This window comes from Lepeophtheirus salmonis, chromosome 7 (genome assembly GCF_016086655.4).
Source record: "Lepeophtheirus salmonis chromosome 7, UVic_Lsal_1.4, whole genome shotgun sequence".
Lineage (NCBI taxonomy): Eukaryota > Metazoa > Arthropoda > Copepoda > Siphonostomatoida > Caligidae > Lepeophtheirus > Lepeophtheirus salmonis.
The window spans coordinates 20,554,651-20,581,926 of NC_052137.2; the positions used below are offsets into that span (position 1 = coordinate 20,554,651).

At 28.6% G+C, this 27,276-nt stretch overlaps 1 protein-coding gene across 2 annotated transcripts in view; it reads left to right on the forward strand.

Annotated features, from left to right (window-relative positions):
• LOC121121708 (neural cell adhesion molecule 2) overlaps window positions 1-26,455 on the forward strand; it is a 262,790-nt gene extending 236,335 nt beyond the window's left edge. For both annotated transcript variants that reach the window (XM_040716676.2, XM_071889853.1), the window contains 4 exons: window positions 859-1,176; window positions 1,438-1,737; window positions 23,592-23,866; window positions 26,071-26,455. In XM_040716676.2, coding sequence (XP_040572610.1) covers window positions 859-1,176; window positions 1,438-1,737; window positions 23,592-23,866; window positions 26,071-26,310 — 1,133 coding nt within the window. In that variant the 3' untranslated portion in view covers window positions 26,311-26,455. The remainder of the gene's footprint in view (window positions 1-858; window positions 1,177-1,437; window positions 1,738-23,591; window positions 23,867-26,070) is intronic.
• The last annotated feature ends 821 nt before the right edge of the window (window positions 26,456-27,276 follow it).

The following is a 27,276-nucleotide window of genomic DNA, read 5'->3' on the forward strand; positions in this document are numbered from 1 at the left end:
AAAATAATAATATGGTATACTTCAGGGACAACTAAAAATAGTGAACCCTGTACACATACTCGTTGTTATATGGAAAACGACTCCTAGATTGAATATATACGACAACATTGTCATTTCCTAGATAAAAAATTCCTTATTTTCATTTAAATATAAAACATTAAATAAAACGTTGCTTTATTGATATGGATGAGCCTTCAATATGGCGTTGCCTTCCATAATGATACAATTTGTGACAACAGTAATAATACTGTATGTAAGTTTTATTTTGAAAGAAAGATCTGCTATATCATGTACAAAATGATAGAAAAGACAAAGCAAATCAATATCCATAACTTGTGCATACTTAGTACCTAAATTGACTGTTTATGATTGATTTACTAGGCTGACAATATATGTACATATTTGAAGGAGCAGGATTAATGAAATTGGCCTAAGCACACTTTCCATATTACCCCTCTCTTCTAATAATTCACAAATATATTGTTTTGGCACTTGGAAATGAAAATATTGAATAGGAGTATTTAACCTGATATTGCCAAAGAAGAGTTTTTATGACGTGATAGAGGGGAGAAGGAAGTAGGTGGGGGATCACAATATTATGTACTTGTACAAAGATTTAAGAAAGAAAGATTTATCGAGTGGAACTGTAGATAGAACATTTTAATGGAGGCCCTATTAATAAATCTCTTTTCCCTAGATAGTTGTACAATCTACATACACAAATGTAGTACTCATTTTAAATTATAATCTTTTTTAAAGAAATTGAATTGAAAAGGAAAGGAGAGGAAACAAAATTAATTCATATCAACATGCTCCATAGATTTAAATAATCATGCATATTATGTATATCTCTTGCAGTGCCACCTGTGGAACCTTTGGACTGTCTCATAGAAAACGTCACAAGTAATGGACTTAGTATATCCTGTAGAGCAGGTTTTGATGGAGGAGTTCCTCAAACTTTTGTCATGGAGATTCGGTCTTACAACACGGGTGAAGTTATTCGTAATTTCTCATCAGTCTCTCCTCGATTTATGGTGGATAACTTGGAGTCAGGAGCGCAATATGAGTTGGAATTGTTTTCCTATAATGCAAAAGGGAAGTCAAAAGTTGTAAAAATCATTGAAACCACGAAAAAGGATACTTCTTTGAGGGATGTCAAGTTCTCTTTCTCAGCAGGTAATGACGAGATGACATATATTTAAGTATTAAACATTGATTAGGTTATTCAAAAAATGCTTTTATCATTAATGGGTCTCAGTTCCTCTTTTAAAAAGGGTAGTTATATAAATTTATGTACGTATATCTGTGTGAGTACACTTTTATGTCACATAAATTTAATCACCAATATACAAAGAATAAGTCCAATATGTACTATTATATATTCTGATGGATGTCAATAGATATTTTTAAGAAAAAACTCATTTTTTATCATTCTAGAGAGTACTCTTGGGGAACAGGGGGAGCTCAAACCTCTCTCTACTCTCCCTGAGAAACAAGGTTCCTTTGAAAGGGCGTGGCTACATCCTATTCTAACAATTGTTGGAGGAATAGGATCTGCTCTCATCCTTGTCTCTCTGGTGATCATCCTTGCTCTTAAATTTCGATGTGCAATGAGAAGAAATTCACCAAACTCATCTCTTCATGAACATACATGGAAAACAGATAATAGTGATTCAAACAAGTCCTTGAGTATGATTGATAATCAAGAAGTCGATGATCTCTTTCAGTCAAGTCCAGGTACACATTTTTAATATTCTTAAGTTGGTAAATATAAAAAATGATATGGTCTACTCTAATTATTAATAGTATATTAGTGATGGAAAATAGGTATATATTGACAAAACAAACATGGGACAATTTCATAAAAGTTCAAGGGCACTAATAAACATACATATACTTTTAACATCCAAGTAAATATTTTTTAATCTCTTAAAAGGATATTTGTCAATCTCTTTTTTGTTTTATTTATTTACTCTTGTAAAGGTTTAGATGTTTTTACAGACCCATGAAAATACAGATACTATCCACAATGCTTAAGGCTATACAAATAATATTATGATAAAGGAAGACAAAAGGTATTTTGAACGTTATCTTTCAAAAAATATTTTATTACATAGCTCATATATGTTGTATATGTATATTCAGAAACAAAAATGAAAAGAAGAAACAACTTTAAAAACAAAGAATTTCCTTTAAAATTAAGTATGAGGCTTTATTTCTTAAGAATTCTATGTAGTCATTTTTATGATATTTCATATAGTAAATACCTTTCTATTATGATTATTTTGACTGAGACAACCATTTAACTATCATAAAGTGAACATAAGAAACAAGTATAATAAAATTTTAAGTAAGTACTTTAGTTCCTTTTCCATAAGTAGTGAAAACCTGTTTGAAATTACCTTTTTAAAAACTTATACATGTGTAGATTGTATTTGTCATTCCCAAATATATATGTGATTCATCCATGAAGTTATAGATATATGGAAGTCAATCAATTAGCAGGAGTGCTTGGTTTTTTAAGAAAAAAATACCTAAATTTTTGATAAAAGTTTAAAAATAAAAAAATTTTGAAATAAAATTCATACCTTTTATGAAAAAATTTCAAATATTCAATTATTCTGGATTTTTTTTTCAAAATCTATAGTTATTCACAAAAAATTATATTTTTTGGAAAAAACTTCAAAAATGAGATTTCAAATTTGACATTTTTTGGAAAAAAATTCAAAAATCCATAGTCTTTTAAAAAAAAAAAAAAAAAAAAAAAAATCAAATGTCCAATTTTCTAATAAAAAGAAAAAAAAATCATTTTGGTGGGGCTACAACCACTCCAGCTCACCCCTTGGTGACGTCCTGATGACATTTTCCCTTCCTTTTTTCCTCACATGAGTGATTGATCCTTCTTCATTTATAAACTTTATAATTATTTGTATTCAGAAACAATTATCATTGGTAATTATTTCGAAAGAAACACATATAACGATATCTGTGATAAGAATCCTTGGGATTTTTACTAAGCTCTTATCAAATTGACGTTACTTTAGGGACGATTCTTTTAAAAATGCTAAAATTTTGGGATTTTGTACATACCTACGTGCATCAATGATTGATTACTTTCGTATGATTATATTAATTATACTTGAAACAATGTTTATCTAAAGTGTTAATAATTTACAACTGGTTTAGTCTTTTTGAACTTGTTCATAACTCGTTTTGTCTGATTTTAACTGCGGATAAATAACATATTTGAAAGAAAGGCAGAAACGCATAAAGAAAATGATTTATATGCACTTATTTGCAGATAATGTTGAAGGTTAAGAAAAATATTAAATATAACTTATTTAAGGCGAGTATTCAATTGTATTGAAATTCTTTATTGATTACATACAGGGAATCTAGGAATAATATAAAATTCATAGTGGCATCCTCCGTGGTAATTAATTAGCTTTTTCTTTGAAAGTTAAAGATTAAAATTTATATTAAATTTTTTTTTGGGAATACCCAGTTTTCCTAAAATTTTGTTTAATGACATTTTTCCTTAGTATACCGGGTCAAGTATTAAATTTACCCATTTTAAAACAGAAAATGTTCAGTCAACAGAGATTTTCTTCCTGCCTTTTTTAGAGCCCGGGGCTCCACTAATGCGAACTTTTTCATCTTTCTGGTCATATCAACAATTGAGGAATTTGGCTTTTTTTAAAGTCCGACTACAGGTGGTTGACATAAACGGGGGATTTCTGCCTGCTCCTGAAGAGTGTCTGAGGTCCTCCCCGACCTTCAACAATTACTTACAAATTGTAAATAATCTTTCCAGATACCCCAGTCTGCTCCCAGATGGACTTTTGGGACAATCCCATGCGGAGGAGTGCTTGGATCTCAATCATCCTCCCGTACTATGTGCTCATAGGGCAATGTTTCTCTTTGCAATCGACAGCTAATTATGTGTTCTATAATATTGTTGATCGGAAAATTTGTAAAAAAACAAAACACTCTTATCCTCTCAAAATTTGCATAATAGAGATGAGTGAATAATAAGGGTTGACCTGATATATTATTGTACACATAAAAGAAAAATTGGCTCATAAGGGAAAAATGTTGTCTTATTCAAGATATCTAGAATTCTATGATACATCCTTCATATGATATGAATATGTAAAGTGACTACTAATTAGTTATTAATATATAGAGATAAATTACATACTTTTCAGAATACAAACACATGGTTGTTGCTTTTAAAAATTGTACTAATATAAGGAAAGAATCTGAACCATAAAAGCAGTAATAATATAGAGGTAGTTGCATAAATACGCGGACTAATTTTTAAACGATTATATCTCGAGGTTCCGTGACCGGAATACAAAATTTCAGCACAAGTAACTCGGTAAATCTTTTGGCTTTGTTTTTGTTTTTCTTACTTGCATCAAACAAAGTCGTTTACGATGAATGACGAGGCCAAACGTCATATGGTTGCCACTCTCCTCCGCGCCGGTAGGTCTGTCAAGGAGATAATCAAGGACACTGGACTATCGAGGACTACTATGTCCAAGGTCTAGAAGCTTGTCAAGGAGGGAAAAGATCTGAAAGACCTGCCCATACCTCTTGAATGACTCAGGATTGGATCGCTGTCAACTTGCCATTTTGGAACTAAAACATTTGGCCACCTCAATCACCTCATTTGAATCTCTTTGAAATACAGTGTGTGGTGGCAAATTGAGAAGAAGGCCTGTGCTACCGCCACCCGAATTTGGACTCATTGAAGGCTAGCGTCAATGAGCAATGGGCAGCCATGGAAGACCATTACATCATCAATGTGTGCTAGGCTTTCCGTGGGCGCTTGGAGGGTGTCATAGCAGCTGATAGCAGTTACATTCAGTAATTAAATAAATTTTATACTAGAATAAATTCTCTATGATATGGTTCTCCAAAAAATACGTCATACGAATTTTATTACACATTTAATTATTTGCCACAAATAATCCGCGTATTTATGCAACTACCGGTATATAATAGTCCCTAGACTACCGATTTATTACAATTTCCACCCTTTTTAAAATGTTAATTTTGTTATGTTTTATTTATTTCATGAATTCTCTAACAATAAACTTGAGAAAACGAAGGAATAATATTCGAATTTGAATCCAAATTTTAGATTTAGGATTAAAAAAAGAATCATGAAAAAAAAATTGTTGGTGAATTGAGATTCTTAAAAAAAATTCAAATTCTTTAATTTCTGATGTGAAATAAGGGAGGAGGAAATCAATATTTTTTAGCGAAAAGTTTTACTCAGAGAAATAAACTCTCCATTATTAACTCTATTATTTTGAACAACGATAAATATTATTTTTCCTCATATTTGAATTGAATAAAAAATGTGTGCATGAGTATCTATTATTGAGTGAATATTTCTGGCAATATTGAATTGAAAAAAATCATATTTTTTTGTTCTAATGTACAAAAAGAAGTTTTTGATAGGTACAGATTTCGATTAAGTGATACTTAATACTTTTATATATTTGATTTATTCAAATCAAAACTAATTTTTTAATCAATTTTAATTAACTCACAATTTTGTATGTTTAAAATATATGATTCAGATAATGTTATTTATTTATTTTTATTGTAAAAATTGATTATGTTTTAGAAAACATTTAACCTAGTATTATAAATCGTAAGCAATTTTCATGTAAGATTTTTGTTGTTGTTGTTGGCAACATTAAAATATATTTACAGTGTAGTCATGAGTTCTTGTGGTCATCCTTGAAGTAGAGGGACACTCAGGTGTTATAAGTGTAAGTCTGTGTTAAGTTCAGAGTAGAATTGAGGATCAACAACGAAGTCATTTTAGTTCTTATAGATAAAATGTGGCTATTTCCTTCCTCTCATAGCTAATCGTATCTAATCTAATAGGAGATGACGACAGACGAGCTTCTCTTCTCCCATACATACTTTAAATTGTCAGGGTAAAAAAGTAAATTTTTGATTTATTTTTAAAAAAAGCAAGTGCGGTTAAAATTTATAACTTGCGTGATTATACTTCACATATGTAGTTAAAGTATTTTGTAAATAAATACAAAATTCCTGTTGTAATATAGATTTCAAAAACTAGCAAGGCGTTGATGTTTTCAGATTATTATTTTTTTTAAATAAATTTAAAAAAATTAATAATATTTTTGCTTAGAATGAATATGAATATTATTATAGCTAGGAATATACTCGTACATAATTCAAAAATATAAGACTAACAAAATTACGTGTACAAAATAATACAGTACCTTATTTTATTAACACACAACACACTCATTTTTATGAAATTTTGTATGACATGTGTTGTGTATCATGAAATCAAATTTAAATAAATAGCAAATATAAATGTGAGTACATACACACCCAAGCCTTCATTTGATACTTGAACATCATATACAATGTATATTTGTATAAACATAGGTTGCTGACATCGTCCAAAGCAACTTTTGTTTTTTTATATACATATAAAGAAAATATCTTCAAAACTTGTGCAAAGTAATATTCAAAGTTATGCATATGTAAGTTATTTGTTCGTTTATATCATTGTATATAATTAATTAATTATTTTGTGTTATACGACTAAAAAGACTAAGGAAAGAGGTGAGAAGCATATTAATGAGGGGAAAAAATATCAACTTGAATTAAAATAGATTTGAAATTTTTACTTTGCTAAGTTGATGTCTTGAAATAGAATTATACCAAGCTTAGTTGAAATTGAACGCTCATTCTAAACATCGCCTTGATCAGGCTACCATTCTTCAACAAAGATTGTGAAGTTTTATGTAGTTTTGCTATCTTTATGATTCAAAACTTTTTAAGAGCTTAGTGTTGAAGATAAAGATGAATGGCATGAATTTCAAAGCCTAATGATTGAATGTTATACAGCCAATTTTTATTTTTTTATTCTGTTTAGAATTTGAGTTATCTTTGTTTCGATAAGAAAATGAAAATGAAGGTTTTTTATAGGCTAAGAAAAACAAATCAAGAAAATTTAAATATTTCAAATGTAAAAACTCCTTATTGGAAAAATTTATTTAGAAAAATCCATGTATAAAGTCATTGGAAGATAAAGCTAAGGACAATAAAAAAATAAGCGGTAGAGCCCTAAATGCATGAAATTTTGATGTAAATCTATTAAAAATGGAATTGGTGTGTCAGTGTTTTCCCATAGAAGTTGAAAAAAGAAAAACTCAGTTTACCTACCAGTATCATGAGGGATAAAAATACAACGAAATTCAGACACAACTGCCTCTTACTAAGCATAAAAAATACCAAACCTGTGTTGCTTTAGTCTTAAGAATCTAAGTCTAATAGAGAAAATTTAGTACTTATTTCAAATCAAAAGCTCTAACTTTACTAAGTTCAACCTAATTGTTTTCTGAACATTTTTGCTGTTGAATAGTAAACAAGGAAATCATATCAAATAAATCTGATTTTCTGATCCCAAGGAAAACTTATTAAATGTCTGAAATAAAGTAGCAAAATATATACATATATATTGAAAATGTCAGTGAAAGTTTTTCGATCTATAACCTTTTTTCACTAAAAATAGATAACAGAAATCACGCCTCGTTGCTCAATTGACTTTAAATAATCCAATTCATGGAGTATGTAACTTATCAAGCTTATGAGCTGACAAATCAACTTCATTTTCTAATTTATATCATATGTCAACGATAGAATTCATATTTTTGTACAAATCATTCAATAATTTACATATAATTATGGTATAATTATTTTAATAACTTAGATTCTGATGAAGAAAATATTTTGAGCTACAATAAATCATAATTGGTTGCAAATATGAGTACAAGTAAGCAAACGCAATAGATCAAAAATATTTTCACTTGAAGGCAACAAATATTTGGAAAGGTTTCCAAGCAATCAAAAGCAAAAAAATCATTTGTAATGTCCATTGTTGCGTATATAAACATTTCATTTTTTTTCTTATTATATATAATATATATATATGCTAGTTGAATGCCCAACAGTGGCAACTTCATTTTTTATAGGTACGTACATGTAGTTGTTATAATTTGTTTCATAAATCATTATTATTCGTATATAACACATTTTTCATATCAAACTCACAATTGTTGTTGAAAAAATATAGTCATATTTTATAATATAAGAAACACAAAACTGACAATTCAAACAATTAATTTACATTAAATGACTGATTATAATTATAAGTTAATTAATTAAATTGACTTTGATTTGCAAAATTACTAATTTATTTTTAAAAATTCAATAATTATTCAGTCTTTTAATCGTTTCATAAATTATAAAGAAAGAAACCTAAAATGGAGTTTTTCCTATTTTATACCTATATGAACATGCTATTATGTATTTAAATTCAAATAATAAATTTACAATCGGAGCAGGTAGGTTTAATGAGACAAATATGTTAAAAAAAAATTATTTATGTAGTGTTTTTTTAAACTGTGAATGAATTTAACTTTTTTCAGGAGCAAAGTAACAACTTACAATTTTTCATATCATTTCAAACTCTAAGTACTGTAATACAAATTTTGTTTCACGTTTGTTATCTATTTATTTAAAAAAATTAAGCATTGTGCAAAAATAAAGTTACTTATTATCAAGGAGATGTTGGAATGAGGTTCTCATTTTTAGTTCAAAATATGTTAAGTATTGTATAAACATTAAATTTTAAGATCAATACCTACCTTTTATTATTGACATTTGTAAGAATTGGAATGGATTTGAACATTGGATTGATTTTAATCAAACAATTTATGTGATGTCTTAATAAAATGAACAAGTATAATATTTAAATATTGTGTAAACAAACAATTCAGACGAGTTGAATGTATTGCAAATTTGATATATAAGTATGAACTTTTTATTTATTTAATTATTTCTTTTTTGCAAAAATAGGCTTGCGGTTATTGTTGTACACTATTTCGTAAGCAAATAAAAAAAATATTTTCAACTTCAATATAACTTGATTGAAATGTTTCCCTCGAAGAAATGACGAGGTTATTTGTCTATATAAAAAAGAGTATGTAAACATTCAATATTTAAAAAATATTTATTTGCAGAATAAAATATTATTTTTACAGACTGGGTATTGTTTTTTTTTTTTTGTAGGGCATTTTCCTCCCACAAATGAATAATTTCGTCAAAAGTACATGAAAATAATTATTTTTTTCTTTATAAGATGAACTAAAGACATATTTGTATGTAAAATGGGAGAATTTTATGCACTTTTTAATTTCCTACTATGCTTAAAGAATTTCATTAAATTTGTTCTGATATATAAGTAACATTAAATGTATATGCATAAACTAATCCTATCTTTATATAAATGGGTTAATAGAACCATGTACAAATGTACATAAATCTTTTTTTTATTAATACATGGTTGTAAAATCAATTATTCTTCTTTCTTCTTACGTCATTGGCATAAATAGACATATTATGTATCGCTATTCAATAAATATGTTTCTCATTGGAGCATCCTTATGTATCTATCATTGGCAACATCTGAAACGCTATGATTTATTTATTTATACTCAAAGAGAGTAGTTACTCTCATATATTACAAAAAAAATCAATGGTTGGATGTTTTTAGGCTTTTTTTGGTCGAAAAATCAACTAAACAGAATATAATCATTATAGTAATGAAGTAATCATCATAACCATAAATAAAATCAATCTTTGTTTCTTATACATATTTTAAGACATGGAGATATGTATATGCATCATATATACAAGGTACGACTCAAAAAGTGACAGTAAGTGTATAGCTTTAATTATAAAAACGACAATTGTAGTTTCAAGAACATTACATAAAGCTTGAATAGTTGTAAAAATGCTGCAGCAAAATCATTGAAGACAAAAAGTCCTTGATTGACTCTGCGCATATGTCGATTTTAAGACAATTAAGGTGGTCATTGGCGTCTCAGTTTGCACAATTTTTCAGATCCAACAGGATTTTTGGCTGGAAAATGGTAGGATTGTTACACAAGCTCTTGAGGAAAATTGCACCCTCGCCGTTGATGATAGGAAAGTGATGCAGTCATTTCTTTTCTGTTAGCAGTTCAAAGATCAATTATTAAGTATTCATCGCTGTACTCCAGGATGTCGTTATTCCTTATATCTGGGAAGACCTATCCCGACAGAAATTATGTATGAGATCATGATTGATCCCCTGTCTACCTCTAATACCACCCAAAGATACTGTTTGGAGTTTTTTGAAATAAAAAAAAAACAGGTTATGGAATAAGGATAAATGGCCTCCGTCATCATCAGAATTAAATTCTCTCTACTATTATTTTGAAGTGCTGTAGAGAAGAGGGCTTGTACGACACGTCATCCAAATAATAAAGCCCCTAAGTCCCCTATTTCACAGAAATGTACCTAATTGATCCGTAAGAAATAATACGGGCCGCTCTCGTTTGGAGAAATGTGTGTAGAATAAGGGCAAAAATTTAATTATAAATTAGTTTTGTATATATGTATAGGCTTTTATCTATTAATAAGTAATTAACAAAATTACAGTTTGTCAAAGCTTTATTTAATTTTACTTTCAATTTATGAGCCGCACCCTGTATATATAAGATCGAACAACAGTAAGTAATTACATCTTACATATATGAAAGTGTATTATAATGTTGGAGAAAACAGCTATGTATTGTACTTACATTAAGTTTGAATGGTACTCAATAAATTAATATATTTTGACAAATAACGCTTAATCTTATTTGCTACTGTGTATGGACCTAATAAACATATATCTACATTTTCATTGAAAGCACAAAGTCAATGATATTTATTTACTTTTTATGTCAACTTTCATTTCATATTTTTGTCAAAAGCATAAAAATGAGCTCTAAAAGCTATGTAAAATAAACTAAAGAACCAGTTTAGAACAGTAAGGGTGATGCTAAGAAAAACAATTTAGGGACAGAAGATCTTTCAAAGCCTGATGCCAATTTTATTGATAACCCAGATTTTTTTTGTTAGTTTTTTTTCCTGTTTTGTGTAGATTTACAAAATACGTGTCAAATCGACCCGAAACATGATCAATGTATTTTTTTTAAATAAATACAAAGGTTAACTAGAGTGCACACTCGGTAGAGAGTCTGTGGTATTTTTTCCTAATTTGGATTTTTTGTTATATAAATTACCCTTATTCAACATACAGAAGGACAGACAATTGAGCTCTTTATCTCAGTATGTTCCATTGTTATGGTCGATTATGTATTATTGACGATTTTTTACTTTGACCACTTAAAATTTAATGCCCTCTTACCTTGATTATATGTAATCTTGGTATCAAGTTGGATCAAAACAGATATATAACTTTTGCTGTAATCTTGTAATTATAAATATTTGGTCGATTATGCATACTTTTACCTCCACCAACGTAGTTGAACCGAGGTTATGTTTTTGCTTCTATTTGTTTGTTTATTAGTCAACACAATTACAGTTTTATTCCTTTACAAAACATCTTACACGTATTATAATGTCTATATAAATTTTGTCTAATATCATAATCTATTTAATGTTGTATTTCATTTAGTTGATATATATATATATATATTTTTAAAATAACAACAAACATAATTGATTGTTTTGATTGAAAATAAACCTAAGATTTTTACATAAATCAAACATGAAATATACATATATAAAGAAAAATATAAGATTTGAAAATAATTTATAATTTGAAAATTTATACTCAACATATTTTACTTTTTTTGCTGTGATAGCATTAAAAAAAAATACTAATATTCAAAATGAGTTCCTTTTATCAGTAATGTAAGAGAGGAAGGGGGAAAATGCAGAGAGACAGATTTATTTGCTTTTTCAATTATATCATATTATAGTGCAAAAAAAAAGTACAAAGCAAAATGTCTATTAACGAAAAGTTAAATTGCTTGTGAAAAACTTTTTATTTGTTTATTTTGTATAGGTTTGTTGCCTGATCACTAACTTCAATTTTATAATTTATAGGAAAGTTGATTTTTTTTTTTTCAAGTATTAAATATATACTTTCATATAAAATATTGATATCTACGAGTATATTTGTTTCTGTCTATATTAAAACAATCTTGAACAAAATTCAAGAAATTCCAATTAACTTTTTACTTCATATACCGGTAGTTGCATAAATACACAGACTAATTTTTAAACGCTTATATCTCGAGGTTGCGTGACTGAAATACAAAATTCCAGCACAAGTAACTCGGTAAATCTTTTGGTTTTGTTTTTGTTTTTCTTACTCGCATCAAACAAAGTCGTTTACGATGAATGACGAGGCCAAACGTCATATGGTTGTCACTCTCCTCCGCGCCGGTAGGTATGTCAAGGAGATAATTAAGGACACTGGACTATCCAGGACTACTGTGTTCAAGGTCCAGAAGCTTGTCAAGGAGAGGAAAGATCTGAAAGAGGGTGCTCGGACCGGCAGACCACGGAAAATCAATGTGGATGAGGCGAAGGAGGCCTTCACAAAAACATTTGGCCACCTCAATCACCTGATTTGAATCCCTTGACTACAGTGTGTGGTGGCAAATTGAGAAAAAGGCCCTTTACTACCCACCACCCGAAGTTGGACTCATTGAAGGCTAGCGTCAATGAGCAATGGGCAGCCATGGAAGACCCTTACATCATCAATGTGTGCAAGGCCTTCTGCGGGCGCTTGGAGGGTGTCATAGCAGCTGATGGCGGTTATTTTCAGTAATTATATTATATTTTATACCAGAATAAATTCTTTATTATGTAATTCTCAAAAAAAAAACGGTATAAGAGTTTTATTACACATTTAATTATTTGCCACACATTTATGCAACTACCGGTATACCTTGGTCGAAGATGTCACATAAAAACTATTTTGTCGAATGGACACATTGCCAAAATTACCTCTTTACCAAAAAAATATATTATATAAAGATTCATACTGCAATACTATTAAATTAGGATTGTTGTTCACGGGACTCCAATTTTAATATATAATTTTTTAATTATTTCCCATCAGATTGGAATCACTTAGTATTAATTAATTGAGTCATTTCATTATGAGGATGCTTTAGCATTTGGCTGCATCTGTTGTTAAAGCCGTTGTAACTAAAATCCTCACAATAGCCCCATTTTCAGAAGGCCAATAAAACGACAGGATTTATAAAAATATCAAAAAGTGAGGGAAAACTGCATGGAGTAATCGTAAAATTACAGAACTGTGTGTATGACATCAATGAAAAGAAAATGGAAATTGGTACATCTATTTTAAACATACCAAAAATTATTTAAAAATTTTAATGAACTACAGTTTTTTTTGGTATTCTTTGTTTTGTGTCATTTTATTATTATTGGAAAATTTATAGGGTCTTTGAATTTTTTTATGTACTTACATACTTTTACTGTTTTTATATTATTATAAATTGAGCACCAGAATAAATGAATTGATATTGGTTTAAAAAATATACTGTGCATGTTGTTATTCGTTAACGATATTTTGATTTCTCGGATGAATATTTTTTGTATTGATTTTCAATGGGACTTGTGCTCCTTGTGTAGTGTAAGTTTATCGTCCAGTTGACGAAACCATCTTGAGAATTATAGATTCTAAGTAATTAATTTAAGGAACACTGAATCATGCAATTCGTTCAAATAATTGAATATTTCATCTTTTTAAATTGGGCTAACATGAATAATTACATAGTATTGCAGCATAAATCATCATAATTATTTTTTCCTTGATTTTACAACAATATACCTGTTCGGCAATGGAGTCATTCGACAAACTCTCCATTCACCAAAGCGCTCATTTGGCAATGTAGAAATTTGGAAAAGGGTTTTTTGGCCAAATGACATTCAGCAATGTACTCTAGAACCCATGTATACATACAAGTCAATATTTCATAGACATAGTTGAGTCAATAATAGGCTTTGTACTCAAATTTTGTGATATGTTACCCAATAAATTTTTATTTTATGTAAGAGACTTATATAGGACCAAATATAGCCCTTTTTCCTATAAATCAATCAATCAATTTTAACAACTTTGAGTGCAATTTACGACTCCTCCAAAGGGCTAATAAGAATAATTTGTTGATAAAAATTGACGATAATTTGTCTAAGAATACATATGTAAAATTTACTCAATTTAGAGACAAATTTATTTTAGCTTGTTTTTATGTTGACAGGCCACATATTGAGTTCACTCAATTTATTTTTATGTAAAAAGTTATAAACTTGTTGCATATATTGCTTTTTTACATAAAAAAATTCCGAAAAAATATATTTTTGAGCGAAAAGTTGTCCGTAGAGAGAAAGCTTTTTTAATCGGAATGACCACAAAAAAGTTGTATTTTTAGTTCCATATGGTTTAACCTATCTTTTTTTTATATATATAATGAGGTTACCATACACTTGCTTATCTTTACTACAAAAATAAACGAACTACATATATGCAAAAGAACTGAAATGATTTATTAGAGAAAAAAAAAGGGAAAATTCTTTTAAAATTCTCGAAAAATATTTCCAAGTTTAAATTTATATGAAATATTTTATGATTATAAATTTGATGTTTTTTAAACTAAATACATTATTAATAATATTTGTAGGCTACCATCTTTTGCTATTAGAAATCAGAGGGTTTTTTATCTTACTTGTTCTGTATTTATTCTCTTTTATTTTTAACAATTATAAGTTTTGGTGTAATTACTACAAAAAAAAAATCTAATTTTATCCATATTAGTGTAATGTCCACGTTTATTGGAATCTCTCTCTAGACGTTCCACACAATTTAGACAAAAGGGTTCCGATTTACTTTGTCATTTTTCTTTAGGAAGTTTGGAGTGCATTTTTTTTTTTCTTAGAAATACCATGAGTCTTTATTGCAGGTATTTTTGACCCCATCCGACTCCTTAAAAGTCAAGATATTGAGGTTTAAACTGGTTCCAGATTTTAAATCTCCATCTTGTACATTTGTATGTGTACTTCGTTTTTTATTTATTTTAATAAAAGCTTCTGTTACAAACGCTTATTGTTAAAAATGAATACTCTGCTGTCAAATAAACAAATAGATAGATAGATGGTTGAAATTTAGTCTGTCAATATTTTCCTTCCTACTTAGAAGAACTTCTTTCTCTAAATGTAGATGGTACAAATTTAGGGCAGAAAAGATGGTAAACAAAGGTGAAAGTATATCTAATATCTATAGTAGATACGCTAAAAACAAATCAGACTACCTTTTTCTATAATCTTTCGATATTGTTGACTAATTTTTTAGATTATCAATTATTTTCAAAAGTAGTTTATAATGATTATAATATACTATATTTATATTTTTTCAAAGAAAAAAGTTAATAGTATAATATTTATAAAATGCAGTGCATCATATGACATAATTTTCTTAAGACTTGTTATTGATGTATGTATGTTAGTATTAGGACTTGTACAGTACAAGGTTGTACTGCAGTTTGGCTTTGTACGACCCTTACGTTTCGGTACGTTATTAACATTATGATATATTAAATATTTTTATATATTTTAATTTTTTGGTTATTTTTTTATCATTCTTTATTTGGTATATGTATTATAATAACAGACATATATATATTAACCGTAGCAATTCTTTTGGTTATTATTTTTTTCAAAATCGAACATATATTCGCTTCATAAATATCTATTGCACCTTAAATTTTTAAGTCACCACTAATAAATAACTGTTCGGTTCTTTGTTCTTAATTACTTTGAAGTAATCTGTATTTTTAAAAAGATTTCATTTAAGCAGCTTCGACCCACAAATAGTTATGGAAAGTGTTGTGTCAGTCCTTATTTTTTCGGTGTAGTCCAGTTTAGCCTCTAACAATGTCTAAGTTGCTATGGCCGGTGTTGACCCATGTAGCAATCTATAACCATTTTGCTTTCATTTTTATTAATAATGGACATATATCAATGCCACAAAAAAATTGTTAGCTAAGAGTTCCAATTTTAGCTCATATAAATGGAAAAAAATGATTTTAGCTTTACAAAACCTCTTAAATCGTCCTCATATAGGTGGTCAAAGATTTTTCGATTTCCCAGTATGTAGTAAGGAAAAATAAGCAATTGCTAAGAAAATCAAGTTATTTTAATTTCAAATTTCATGTTTGATCTACTGTGCTATTATGTATCCACCTTCATTATTTTCTTTAAGTGACACAATATATTCATTTTTTGAGCGATGTTTACACTATCCTCTTTAACAAATTACATCATTAGTTAAAGTTGAATAAATGTGATACATGACATCACTAGCATACAAATAATGAAGGCAAACATCACAAAGCATTAAATTTAAAAGGGCATAATTTTCTTAGCAGCAATTTATTTTGATCTTTTCCTGCTTCATATACATACTTATTCACATTTTTCGGAGCAATATCTATGGATTAGTTGGAATGTTTATGCTTTAGAAATTCTTAATATTCAATGTAGGTTATATTGTTTTATTCATTAATTAACACTATAAGAAAATAACACTTCATGGCTTTATTTGTACTTTTATTAATTTTACATAAATATATCAATACAGCTGAATCAGCACTTTATTCAAAAATCAGAAAAAGGAAATGCATTTAATTTGTTTTTCATTTTAGATCTAATAATATTATCACTATACTGAGTTGATCGTATCTCGTTGTACAGACTTTATTTTTTTCAATTTTTCAAAAAAAACCTCCACTTGGAAATACATTCTGGCATCGGTATTGTGAGGTCTACTTTTTGTATTCTGTAATTATATCCGACCCACTGAAAAAATAATTAAATAGTAAGTAAAGAACAAGCTAATTTTCAATGGAGCTGAAATTTGTATTAAAGTGAAATACACAACCTGATTTAGGGGCTAAAAGTTGTGTCGTTCATTATTAGAATGCATGTTACTATTTTATAATAACATGAGAAATTTGAGATGTGACATATAATACTGGCTCAAGAATATGTATAATTTATTAAATGTAATTAAATTAGACGTATATTAATAAATAATGAAACACGAGATTTCCTTCGAAATATTTTTTTCTTATTATTCGTGAGAAGTGAAGCGTTGCTGTGCAAATGTGTGTCCCATTAATGCAAAGAAGAGGCTATCATACTGTTCCAAGTCTGGTAAGCAAGCTGTATGCGAAAGTATTTCCCAAAGAAATGTTTCAATCGTTTCCTTGACCAGCTTCGCAGTGTGTGATGGTGGATTATCATGAGGCCAAATAACTTTGCGATGCGTTTTTTATTTTCTGATCGTTTTTCACTTTAAAATTTATTTAAATAACTTTTTTTTTTTACGTTAAAGTCAAGTTCTAAGGGGGTTGACATATTTTAGTAGCTCATAGCAATCTCCAAAAAATTTATGTGGTTCTCCAAAAATACAATATTTTTTAATTGATTGTAATAACTTATTTATCAGTCAGTGTAGTTTAAGTCATATATTTCTTCATAAGGAAGTCAAAGTTCAATGATGCGTTTTATTAAAATATTTTAAATCAAAATATGTTAAAATTCTAATTTCTATATTTCAGTAATAATAGAAATTAAACATTTGCAATTTTATATGTAAATATTACGTAATATTTTCAAATTAAAGAGTCAATATTTTCGTTTCCGCATGGGTTTTGTATCTAAATACTTCTTTTACTCACCATTAGTGAACTGCAATGTTGTACACAACCAACATTTATAAAAATGCTTCTTATTTCTCTGAATCTACATTGTATCCCCATTACTTTTCAGTATGCTCCTGAAACATTAAACCTAGTTATATTTATCTCGATATTGCTTTGCTTATTATTTATTTGTATATTTAGTAATTTTGAAATCGAGGTTAATTAAATTTAATTAAATGTTTGTTTATATGTTGTTCCTTTGTTTTTCCATTTGATTTTTTGGATTCTTTTTTTTTTCATTGTGTGGACTGACACTACTATGGACGGCAGCTACAAAATAATAATATTGTAGATATTACTTTATTTAATATACGCAACCTCATCAAAACTGATGGGTAATATTGGATTCCGAAATTCAAATAAAAAGCTTTACGTTATCACAATAAAATTAACAAATTACATCTCCTGAAAGCTCAAACTCATGTCGTTTTTATAATTTTATAATATGGATATATTTTTGTCCAATGTTTTAAATTTTTTTAAGTGTTTTTAGCATTTTAATTGATATTACAAGTGCTAATGGCAACGGATCATTAAGAGTAACGATTATACCAAATCCTGAGAGATGACTCATTTTCCGATTTTTCAACCTTGGAGTAATTTTTTTTAATCGAATCATTTTTTTAGCTAAGAATTAGCCATAAATCTAAATAATTAAGCTCTTTCTATTTTATAAAATTTAATATTTGCATATAATTGAAGAGATAATTGGAGTAAGTTGGTTAAGTATTCAATGATATATGTGTTTTCGAATCAAGGATTATCTAATTGTAAATTGGGTTGTAAAAATATAGAGACAAAAATAATTCAAAAAAATAAAAAGTTGAAATACCTTTAGCCTTAAAACCAATTTGTAATATCCATTTTAAAATGCTAAGTTTAAAATATTAAATAAAATTTTATTTTTTACCTATTTATTACTCTTAATCTTTTAACTTAAATATTTTTAAAGTTGGTTGTCGTTGAGTTTTTTAAAACTTTAACAGTTTAATCATGGACTTTTATAAATATTTTTTTAAAGTGTAGTAAAGTCATAAAATTTGGAGTAATTGTCTGATTTATAAAAATCTGCATTAATATAACATTTTTTGTAAATTTATTATAGTACCTAATAAATCATATTTTCTTTTTTTACCATAGAAGTGAAGATACGATTTTTATCAATCACAACATTATTCGTAATCACATGACTATAATATTGTACTCCTTTTAAAAAAAAGATTTATGAGCGTTTTATCTTTGGATGGTTACATTTTTTTTAAAATCCAAATGTACTTACCTTCAAAAATTTAAAGCTATTGCTAACTCTTTTTTCATCACAAAAATCAAGAAATATTATAATATAACCTATACATAACTAACTGATAGATGCTCAATGATTTACTAAACTTGCTATCTTTGCTTCAATTTACAATATATTTCTAATCCAAAAATTAATCAAAATGCTAGTTTCTTCATCTTTAAGATCGCAGTGTTAGATTCAGAAACAAATAAGATATTTCATTTTTGAGTATGACTATTATCGTTAATACCAAATACCAAATTTGGGTAAAACCTTTTTTTTCTTTTTTAATGTTCCTTTATTGTTCAAATGGAGTTGCACTGATTAAGTATAAGTAAACATTATAGTATTATATATTTACACCATCTATCTAAGGAATTACCTTAAAAATACATATATATAAAGTATATTTTCTTCTCAATAACGACCGAGACGTGAATCTACGTACATAGAGTTCAAGAGAATAATTTCTCCTGAGCACATTGTCCATGGAGCTACGTTGTTCCATTCAAATCCGCTTCCTCATTGAGTGACCCATATATGTTGTACGTGTATATATATGTATTATTTTATTTGAAATACAATCAAACCTTTATTAAGCGGTTAGGCAAGGGGAACAGAAAAAACAATCGCTTATTACAAGTGATCCCTTATACCAATTTTCCTTTTTGTATCAATTTTAAGTTAAAAATGGGTGTGACCGATTAGTGTGGTGAAAAACTTAAAACAAAAAGTCATTTCTCTAAGTATGGTGGGAGAAAAGCATTAATACCTTAAAGACTACAATTTTGTTTGGTTTGCCTTCAAGCCAAAGCGAAAAAGTGTAGAAATTGGGAAATGCATTTCGCTCTGTTGATTGCCAAATGCCTTATTGGCAATAAATTAATAAGTGGAGAACCAATCCTCGGAGAAAACTTGAGAGCAATAGTGTTTTCCTCTACAACAATATATGGTAATTTTGCATTGAAAGTAACAAGAATTAGTTGTGATTCCTGGGACCGAACTATTGACATTGTTTAGCATAAATTGTCAAATAAATTGACAAGATATAGAATTACTTTAAAAACAATTGTCCGGAGCTATGAACACTTTCATTGAGGAAGACCAATGGATTGATTTTAATGTTTTATATTATTTAGTGTGTGATTGTTTAGATGGTGTTTTTATTGTCGGAATAGTTAACTTGTTTTTAGGTGTAGATCTTAGCTAGGAGTATGTTAATACATCGCAATTCCTCATAGCAATTTCATATTATATTATGTTATCTTTTGTATAAATCTAAATGGCCATTAGACTAAGTTTGTCTCGTTTTTTCGTTTAAATTGAATTTCTTGCAATTATAGTGATAAATACTATTATTTTCAATAAACACAACTATGGCAACTTGCCCTAGAGCTGAGCCAACATTAAAGTTGATATTACAGCTAAAGTACCGTTATAGCTTTATCATAAAATTGGTGCCAAAAGCTGTAAACTATTATTAACTTCGGAAAAAATAGACCTCAATATCACTTCTACTAGCTAAATAATACATATTGAAACAATTCTGTCTTGTAGACCAATTAGCCCCGTTCTGCCACTATTGTATCTATGTTCATACGCATATGTACATTATTAAGCTTAATGCGTTAACCTGTAGGTATGAAACGCTGACTTTGTCTCTAAATATGACGTTGAATAAGTTTTTATGAAGTTCAACTTTATTATGTATATATTTTTTGAGACTTCAGTATATATTTTGAAAATAGCAATTTTGTACTTGAGTTGTTATAGTTTTTATATTTTTGTTTTTACGGAAAAATAAACATAAAAGATCACATTAAAGATTTTAAAAAACTGAACATGCATTTGTATGTATGCAACTTTTGATATCGAACAAAATTACAAATATACTTATAAGATAAAAATTTAATTAATTAAATTCTTTTTATTGTATGTATACTGTAAGTTGGATTGCCTATCATAAATTAATTATTTACCGTCAAATGTAAATAAGGATTATAATTGCATTCAATCCAGACCTTTAAGCATAAATAGTAGATGAGATTTTGGAGCCTGTGGTAAAGAATTCGGTTTATGAAAAATACTAGTAGGAACCAAAAATATTTATTCCAATAAGATTTTGCACCTGGTCACTGTTTCAAAGGAAACCCAACTATAATTAGCATCAAATATTTGAAACTGGCCTATGTAGACATAGATCATTCCTCTTCAAACTTGAACAAATTGATTACTTCATATACAGCGTGTTCCAGGGAATCGTGAATGAAACTTTGGAAAGGTTCATTACCTTTCTAAATGATTTGCCAAAAAAAAATTCCAGAACTATCAACAATAAGTACATACAATTTTTGGTAAACAAATTTCTTGATCAGACCAAGGGCAACTAAGATAAAGACCAAAAGAAATCATGTGTCCGCGCTTTTTGACGCGGTAATAAGTTATGACAAGATCTTCAGTATCGTATCTTGCTCCAAAGATCTCATTAACAAGTTTAGAAAGCTGAAGGACGACAACAAGAGCTCTGAGAGAAAGCCTGGAAAGGCAAAAAACTCAAAAGTGCTGTGAGAACATCTTGACAAATTTATGACCCTGGTCAATGTGGGAGTCATCCTTACCAGACTTCACCTTATTGACTATGGGATCTGGGTTGCCATCGAAATGAAGGCATGTGTCATCTCCTAATGTGTAGGTACCCTAAAAGCTACCGTGGAGAAGGTATGGGCTGACATGTGGGAGAGATGCGTGAAGAAGACCTGCATGGCCGGCAGTCTTAGGATCAGGGCCAAGAGTGGTCACTTTGAGATTTAACTTTTTATATAAGTAAAATAAATATATGAAGTCTTACTACTTATACTTGTCGCAGTTGAGTTAGGAAAATTCGTTCACGATTCACGATATTAATACTCTTAAGTACGGCGTTGATAGCTTTTATCATCTAGGGAGGCTTAGCCCCAAAAATTATAAACACTGTAATACAATTGCTTACCTTAATTAGTTAATTACATATACTTGTATATGTGGTTCTTTTAATGGGGGGGGATGGGGGCCCATGAACCCATCCAAAAAGAAGCTAGCGACACTACTGCTCTTTAGAGAGCAATTTTTTTGAGAAGTGACCAAATTTCACAAAGTTTGATCCGTGATTCCTATGAATAATTAATACGAAGATTGGAGGAAGCAGATCAAAATGAAGGAAACATCCCTTAGTAATGTATTCTTGTTATATAAATTTGGAAGAAATTATTTATACGAAAATTATTTTTTTCTATTAATGTCAAGATATGACAGTTTCATTTTTTAAACGATTATGGTAATTAAACTGTACACTAACTATTTTGTCAAATTTTTCCTAAATACAATTATCTAAAAGTTACAAATAACAAAATTAATTAGTTTTTAGACCACATAACGAGGACAACAACCTACTTGGTACAAGTACTTATTGATGATAAAAATAAATAATATCTTAGAATTAAAAAATAATGAAAAAATAGCATCGAAAAAAACATGGATATTGTTTATTTTTCTAATTAAATAGAGAGGAATATTTATCAAATTATGTATTGATAAGTATTGCCTTATTTTTTTTTTTCATTTTGATAATAGAAGTATAAAGGAGGGAGGGGACATATGCTTTCTTCAGTCGGAATTGCTTTTTCTCCTATTCTTTTTATATTACATACATATGTACGAGTCCATATTTCCTTCTTACAATAAAAAAACAAGAAATCTACGGAATAAGGATGTTTTTTAATATTATTATTTTCTAAACGTAATTTTACAGTTCATTGCAATTCATATCTACATAGAATTGACATTGAGTATTTATATGTGTATATATGAGGGGAAATGTGAAAATAAGCACATTCGTCTTAGTTTGACGTAGTGAAGACACATCGGTTTATGTTTTCATATATGAGAGGAAGAAATATATTTTCTCCTTGTAACTAATATTGGGAAATCGGTTTTTTTGTACTACCATCCTTTTAAAAATATTTGTAGCTAATATTTAATCATTTTTATATACACTCCTGTGCTTCTTAGCCTCTAAGTCAGTGGTTCTCACACTGTATACAAAATAGGAATAATATTCTAAATAGAATATATATATATTACTATAGTAAACTTCCATTAGTATGACCTAAGTACAAAAAGCGTGACTTTTATGGAATCAAGAAAAGGCAATTAAAAACCATTTTGCATTTTAAATACTATATCAAGGTATACTTTTGATTTAATATGCATAAGCAACAACACCCTCGACACACTGTCGAACAGATTGGTAGCTCTTAACGATTAAGTCTGTGTTCATGGCGTACCACACTGTCATAATGGCAGCTCGGGGCGAATTAAAATTATCCTTTGAGTCCATTTATACACATTTCTCCTTAGTGGACTTAAAAATCATTTGCAAGAATACCCCCAAATGCTCGCTCTATTAGCGACATGAGGCGTACTAACTAACATTTTATTCCTTTGGCATGTTCTAAAATGGGGTATTTGATCATCTAAAAGGATATTTGATAAAAAACTGATTTAATCCAGGCTTTACTTTTTATAAGTATTTATACACATAGCTCAATGTTAACTTAATCCCTTATTTAAAGGCACTGCTGGAGATAATGATGGAACAAATACGGCAGCTACGAGTTTGTGTGATTCTATACATCCATCTATAATAAGCTCGAACCTACAGCTTCCCCCTCTGCCACCACCAAAACCACATCTTCGCTCCATACCAGTGGCAGCTCTCTCAACTCTTCCGAAAAATTTTCATTCTAGCTCAGTATCAAATCCACATTCTTCCTTAAGGTTTCCCATTCAATTACTACAAAGCTTTCCTTCTCCTCCTGAGACAACATCATTTGCTGTTTCAGCCTTGGTGAGTTATAATCATTTTGTCTTTTACATTTTAGAGTTTTCTTATTGTTCTTTTTGATTATTCCTTATTCTGATTATTTGTGAGTAAGGGAAAAGGGGGAAGTGACAAATGGGTTTTGTGTTGAAAGATATGTCTACCCTTATGTTGCTGTTGTTTTTTTAGGAGTTTTTTTTTTTTTTTTTTCAGTTGTAACAAATAAAGAAAAATAATGATCTTTCTAAATTTAATTTAGAATATATTGTAAAAAATGGGAGTAAAGAATAGGGGGGGATCATCAATCATTTGAAAATCGAAAGTGTCGATATCAGTATGAAAACATATTTTCGTGTTTTGTAGCTATCCATTTTATAACTATTAATGATTTATACACATAGAGTTCCATTTTTTGGAGCTGATTAGTTCAATTTCACAAAAAGAAGCAACAATTGCTTAAAAAAGCATTTTTCCCTTCAAGAATTTGCAATAAACTTGTTCATCGATAATTGATACTCAATTATCATAATTTTCAAGTCTTATTTTATTTACAGTTCATAATTGAAGAAATTGTTATATATTATATTTTTGTAACTTTTGATTTATAATTTGAAAGCTATAAAAATTTATATATAGATGTTTAATACGAACGTTTGTGTGTGTATGTAAATTCTAAAATCATAGCCAAACCAATCGATGGGCTTACTGAAAATTTTCATGTAGGTTTTAAAGGCTCAAGAGATTGTTCTGGTTATAATGTTTTGGCCTTCAAGGCCATAAAAGCCTTAAAAAATGACAAAGGTGCTGTTTGACTAACAAACGACTACTTTATATATAAAAAAATAAAGTCTGTAAAATTTAAAGAATGATTCTCGATGCATGTTGGTATATATCTTTGCCCACTTTTAAAAAAAAGAGATTATAAGATTTAGAGAAGAAAAAAAAAAGACAAAGGATTTTTGACAAAAATATGAAAGATGAGCGAACAAGAGTTCAACTTGAATTTTTCCCATTTTTTTAAAACTTATAGTCTTCTAATTTTAATTTCTTAATGTTCCGAACAACTCTGGGTAAACCTACTTTAACTTCTTATAAAAATAGGGTGCAAAGATACAAATCAACACCAACATGGAGCGATAATAATTCTAAAAAATAAGGTCTTTATTATTTAATTTGTTATGTAAGTTGAAGAATTCTTAATTAATTTTAATTTATCAATGTCCTGGGCAACACCAGGTAAAAATGCCGAATAAAAATTATTGATGAATACATGTAATTAACCCAATACTGGATAGGTTTAACTACGAAATATAACAATGAAATTTTACATCTACATGAACATTTATTAATTAATGTAAGGTTATCTGTCGTCCAAAATACTTAACATAGTATTATCTAAAAAAGAAAAGTTGTTACTATTTACTGGTACACTGGATTACTCAAGAGTCTTGCTTGAATCCAGAGTGTTTTTTTTTTTAATTTCAAATTATGGCTTTCTGTTAAGGACAAATATATGGTAAAGTATTAGGTAAAGATTTTACATTTGGAATAGAAATGTTGTTATGCCCCTTTTTGTGGTTTAGGATCAATTTTTAATCATTTTCATTCATTCTTTGCATTTTTAATCATTTTCATTCATTCTTTGCATTTTTATTTCATTTTAAAATTAAACTCTTGCTAGTAAAGTTAACATAGTACAAGAAATTTATATTCATTTATTATTTTCATAGGAAATATCCTGCTGTCGACAAAAATTTTAAAGCCAGTTTGAAAAATATTATATTTTCTAAGGCAAGAAGGTATAATAGAGTGGAAAACGAGTATGTGAACTTAACATTTTCTGATAACGTTTCTAAAAATAACATGGTAATATTAAGACTTGATCTCTTGGATGGAATAAAAACTGTTGATGGAGGTATAATTAGATTAAGGAAAGGGTAGTGTATATTTAAATGGGCAGTAGTGATTCTGTTATTCAATCCTGGTGACTCACGAAAGCTAGAAATAAATGTAGCCCTTCTTACATCTAAATGCTACTGATACTGGCGATATATTAATTAATTCACTGCTTATTATTGGGGTTCCAAGGATTTTTTGATATTTTTCATAAATATAATTATGTTATTTAAGTCGAAAACAAATTATCTCAGCAAAGGCGATAATTATTTAGAAATATTAGAAAAAATGTAAGGATATAGTTTAAGTATTACCTATTTTTTTATTCTTGATAGGCTCTGGATCTTGGTTCCTATCCGGAAATAGAGGTACGTTCTCGCTCTGGTACGAGCTCAATGGATCCAATTGAGAGTGAAATACTTCTTCCACCACCAGCAGAGTGTCTATATACTCTTCCCCGTAAAAAGCCATTAGACAATGATAACTCAAAGCCAAGGCGGTCAGTTCGATTTGATGATATAAAAAAGAAAACACCTGGTCGACGACGAAAATCAAATATGGAGAGTGCAGTGTAGAAGTGAAATTGATAACAAATATTACTGATTTTTATACATGTTAATAGATTAAATTGTATATGATCACATTGTATAGCTTTGTAATTTTAAATTTTTCGAAGTATAACAAAATAAATAAATAAAAAATATCAAAATCAAGTATAAATAATTGTATGTATATTTTTATTTGATTTCATGGTTGATTATGACTATGAGGGAAGCAGCTTTTAAATCAAATGCTGTGGTGATATCAAAGAAAAAAAAATTTTTAAATAAATTCATGTGTCTTGGAATACAGTTTACAATCAATAACTATTAAGTTGACCATATGCTTTTTTTCAACCATTTTTTTCAGTTGAACAGTGTTATTAATAGTCAAATTGAACGACAGTTCTAATTCAAACATGGGTTTTTGTTTTTTAATAGAAAAAAGTCATTGATATTTTACATACTATTTTGTTCTTACTATCTATTGTGTTGTTCTTTTAGGTGTTTTTTTTTTTTTTTTAGGGGGGGGTGTATTTTATTCTAAATGATAAAAACCAATTTGCAAGTTGTGATATTATTTGATTTTCATGACTAATTTACCTTTATATATTTATTATTAAATATTTACTTCATTTTATTAGAAAATGTTAATCTAACATATTTATAATGATGCACTCGGTGAATAACTCCCAAAGGTTGGATGTGTCACAAAATTAGTTGTATGTGCTCTTTGTGCAACGAAAATTTTTTATACTTGGATTGGATGTAGAAAAGTTATACCCTATGATGAAAATCTGTTGTATTTTTTAACTGGCCAGTTTTTATGGAGTAAGAAAACTGAACAGTGAATTTTCTTCACCTAAGCTATTGCCGTTATTATTTAACTCCATAGTAGTGAACTTCCTTTTCACCCATATTCAATTATATTCAAAACCTGATTGAAATTATTGTGTTCTCATAAAAGACAGAGTGACAGAAACATGGATGTGGATAATTTTT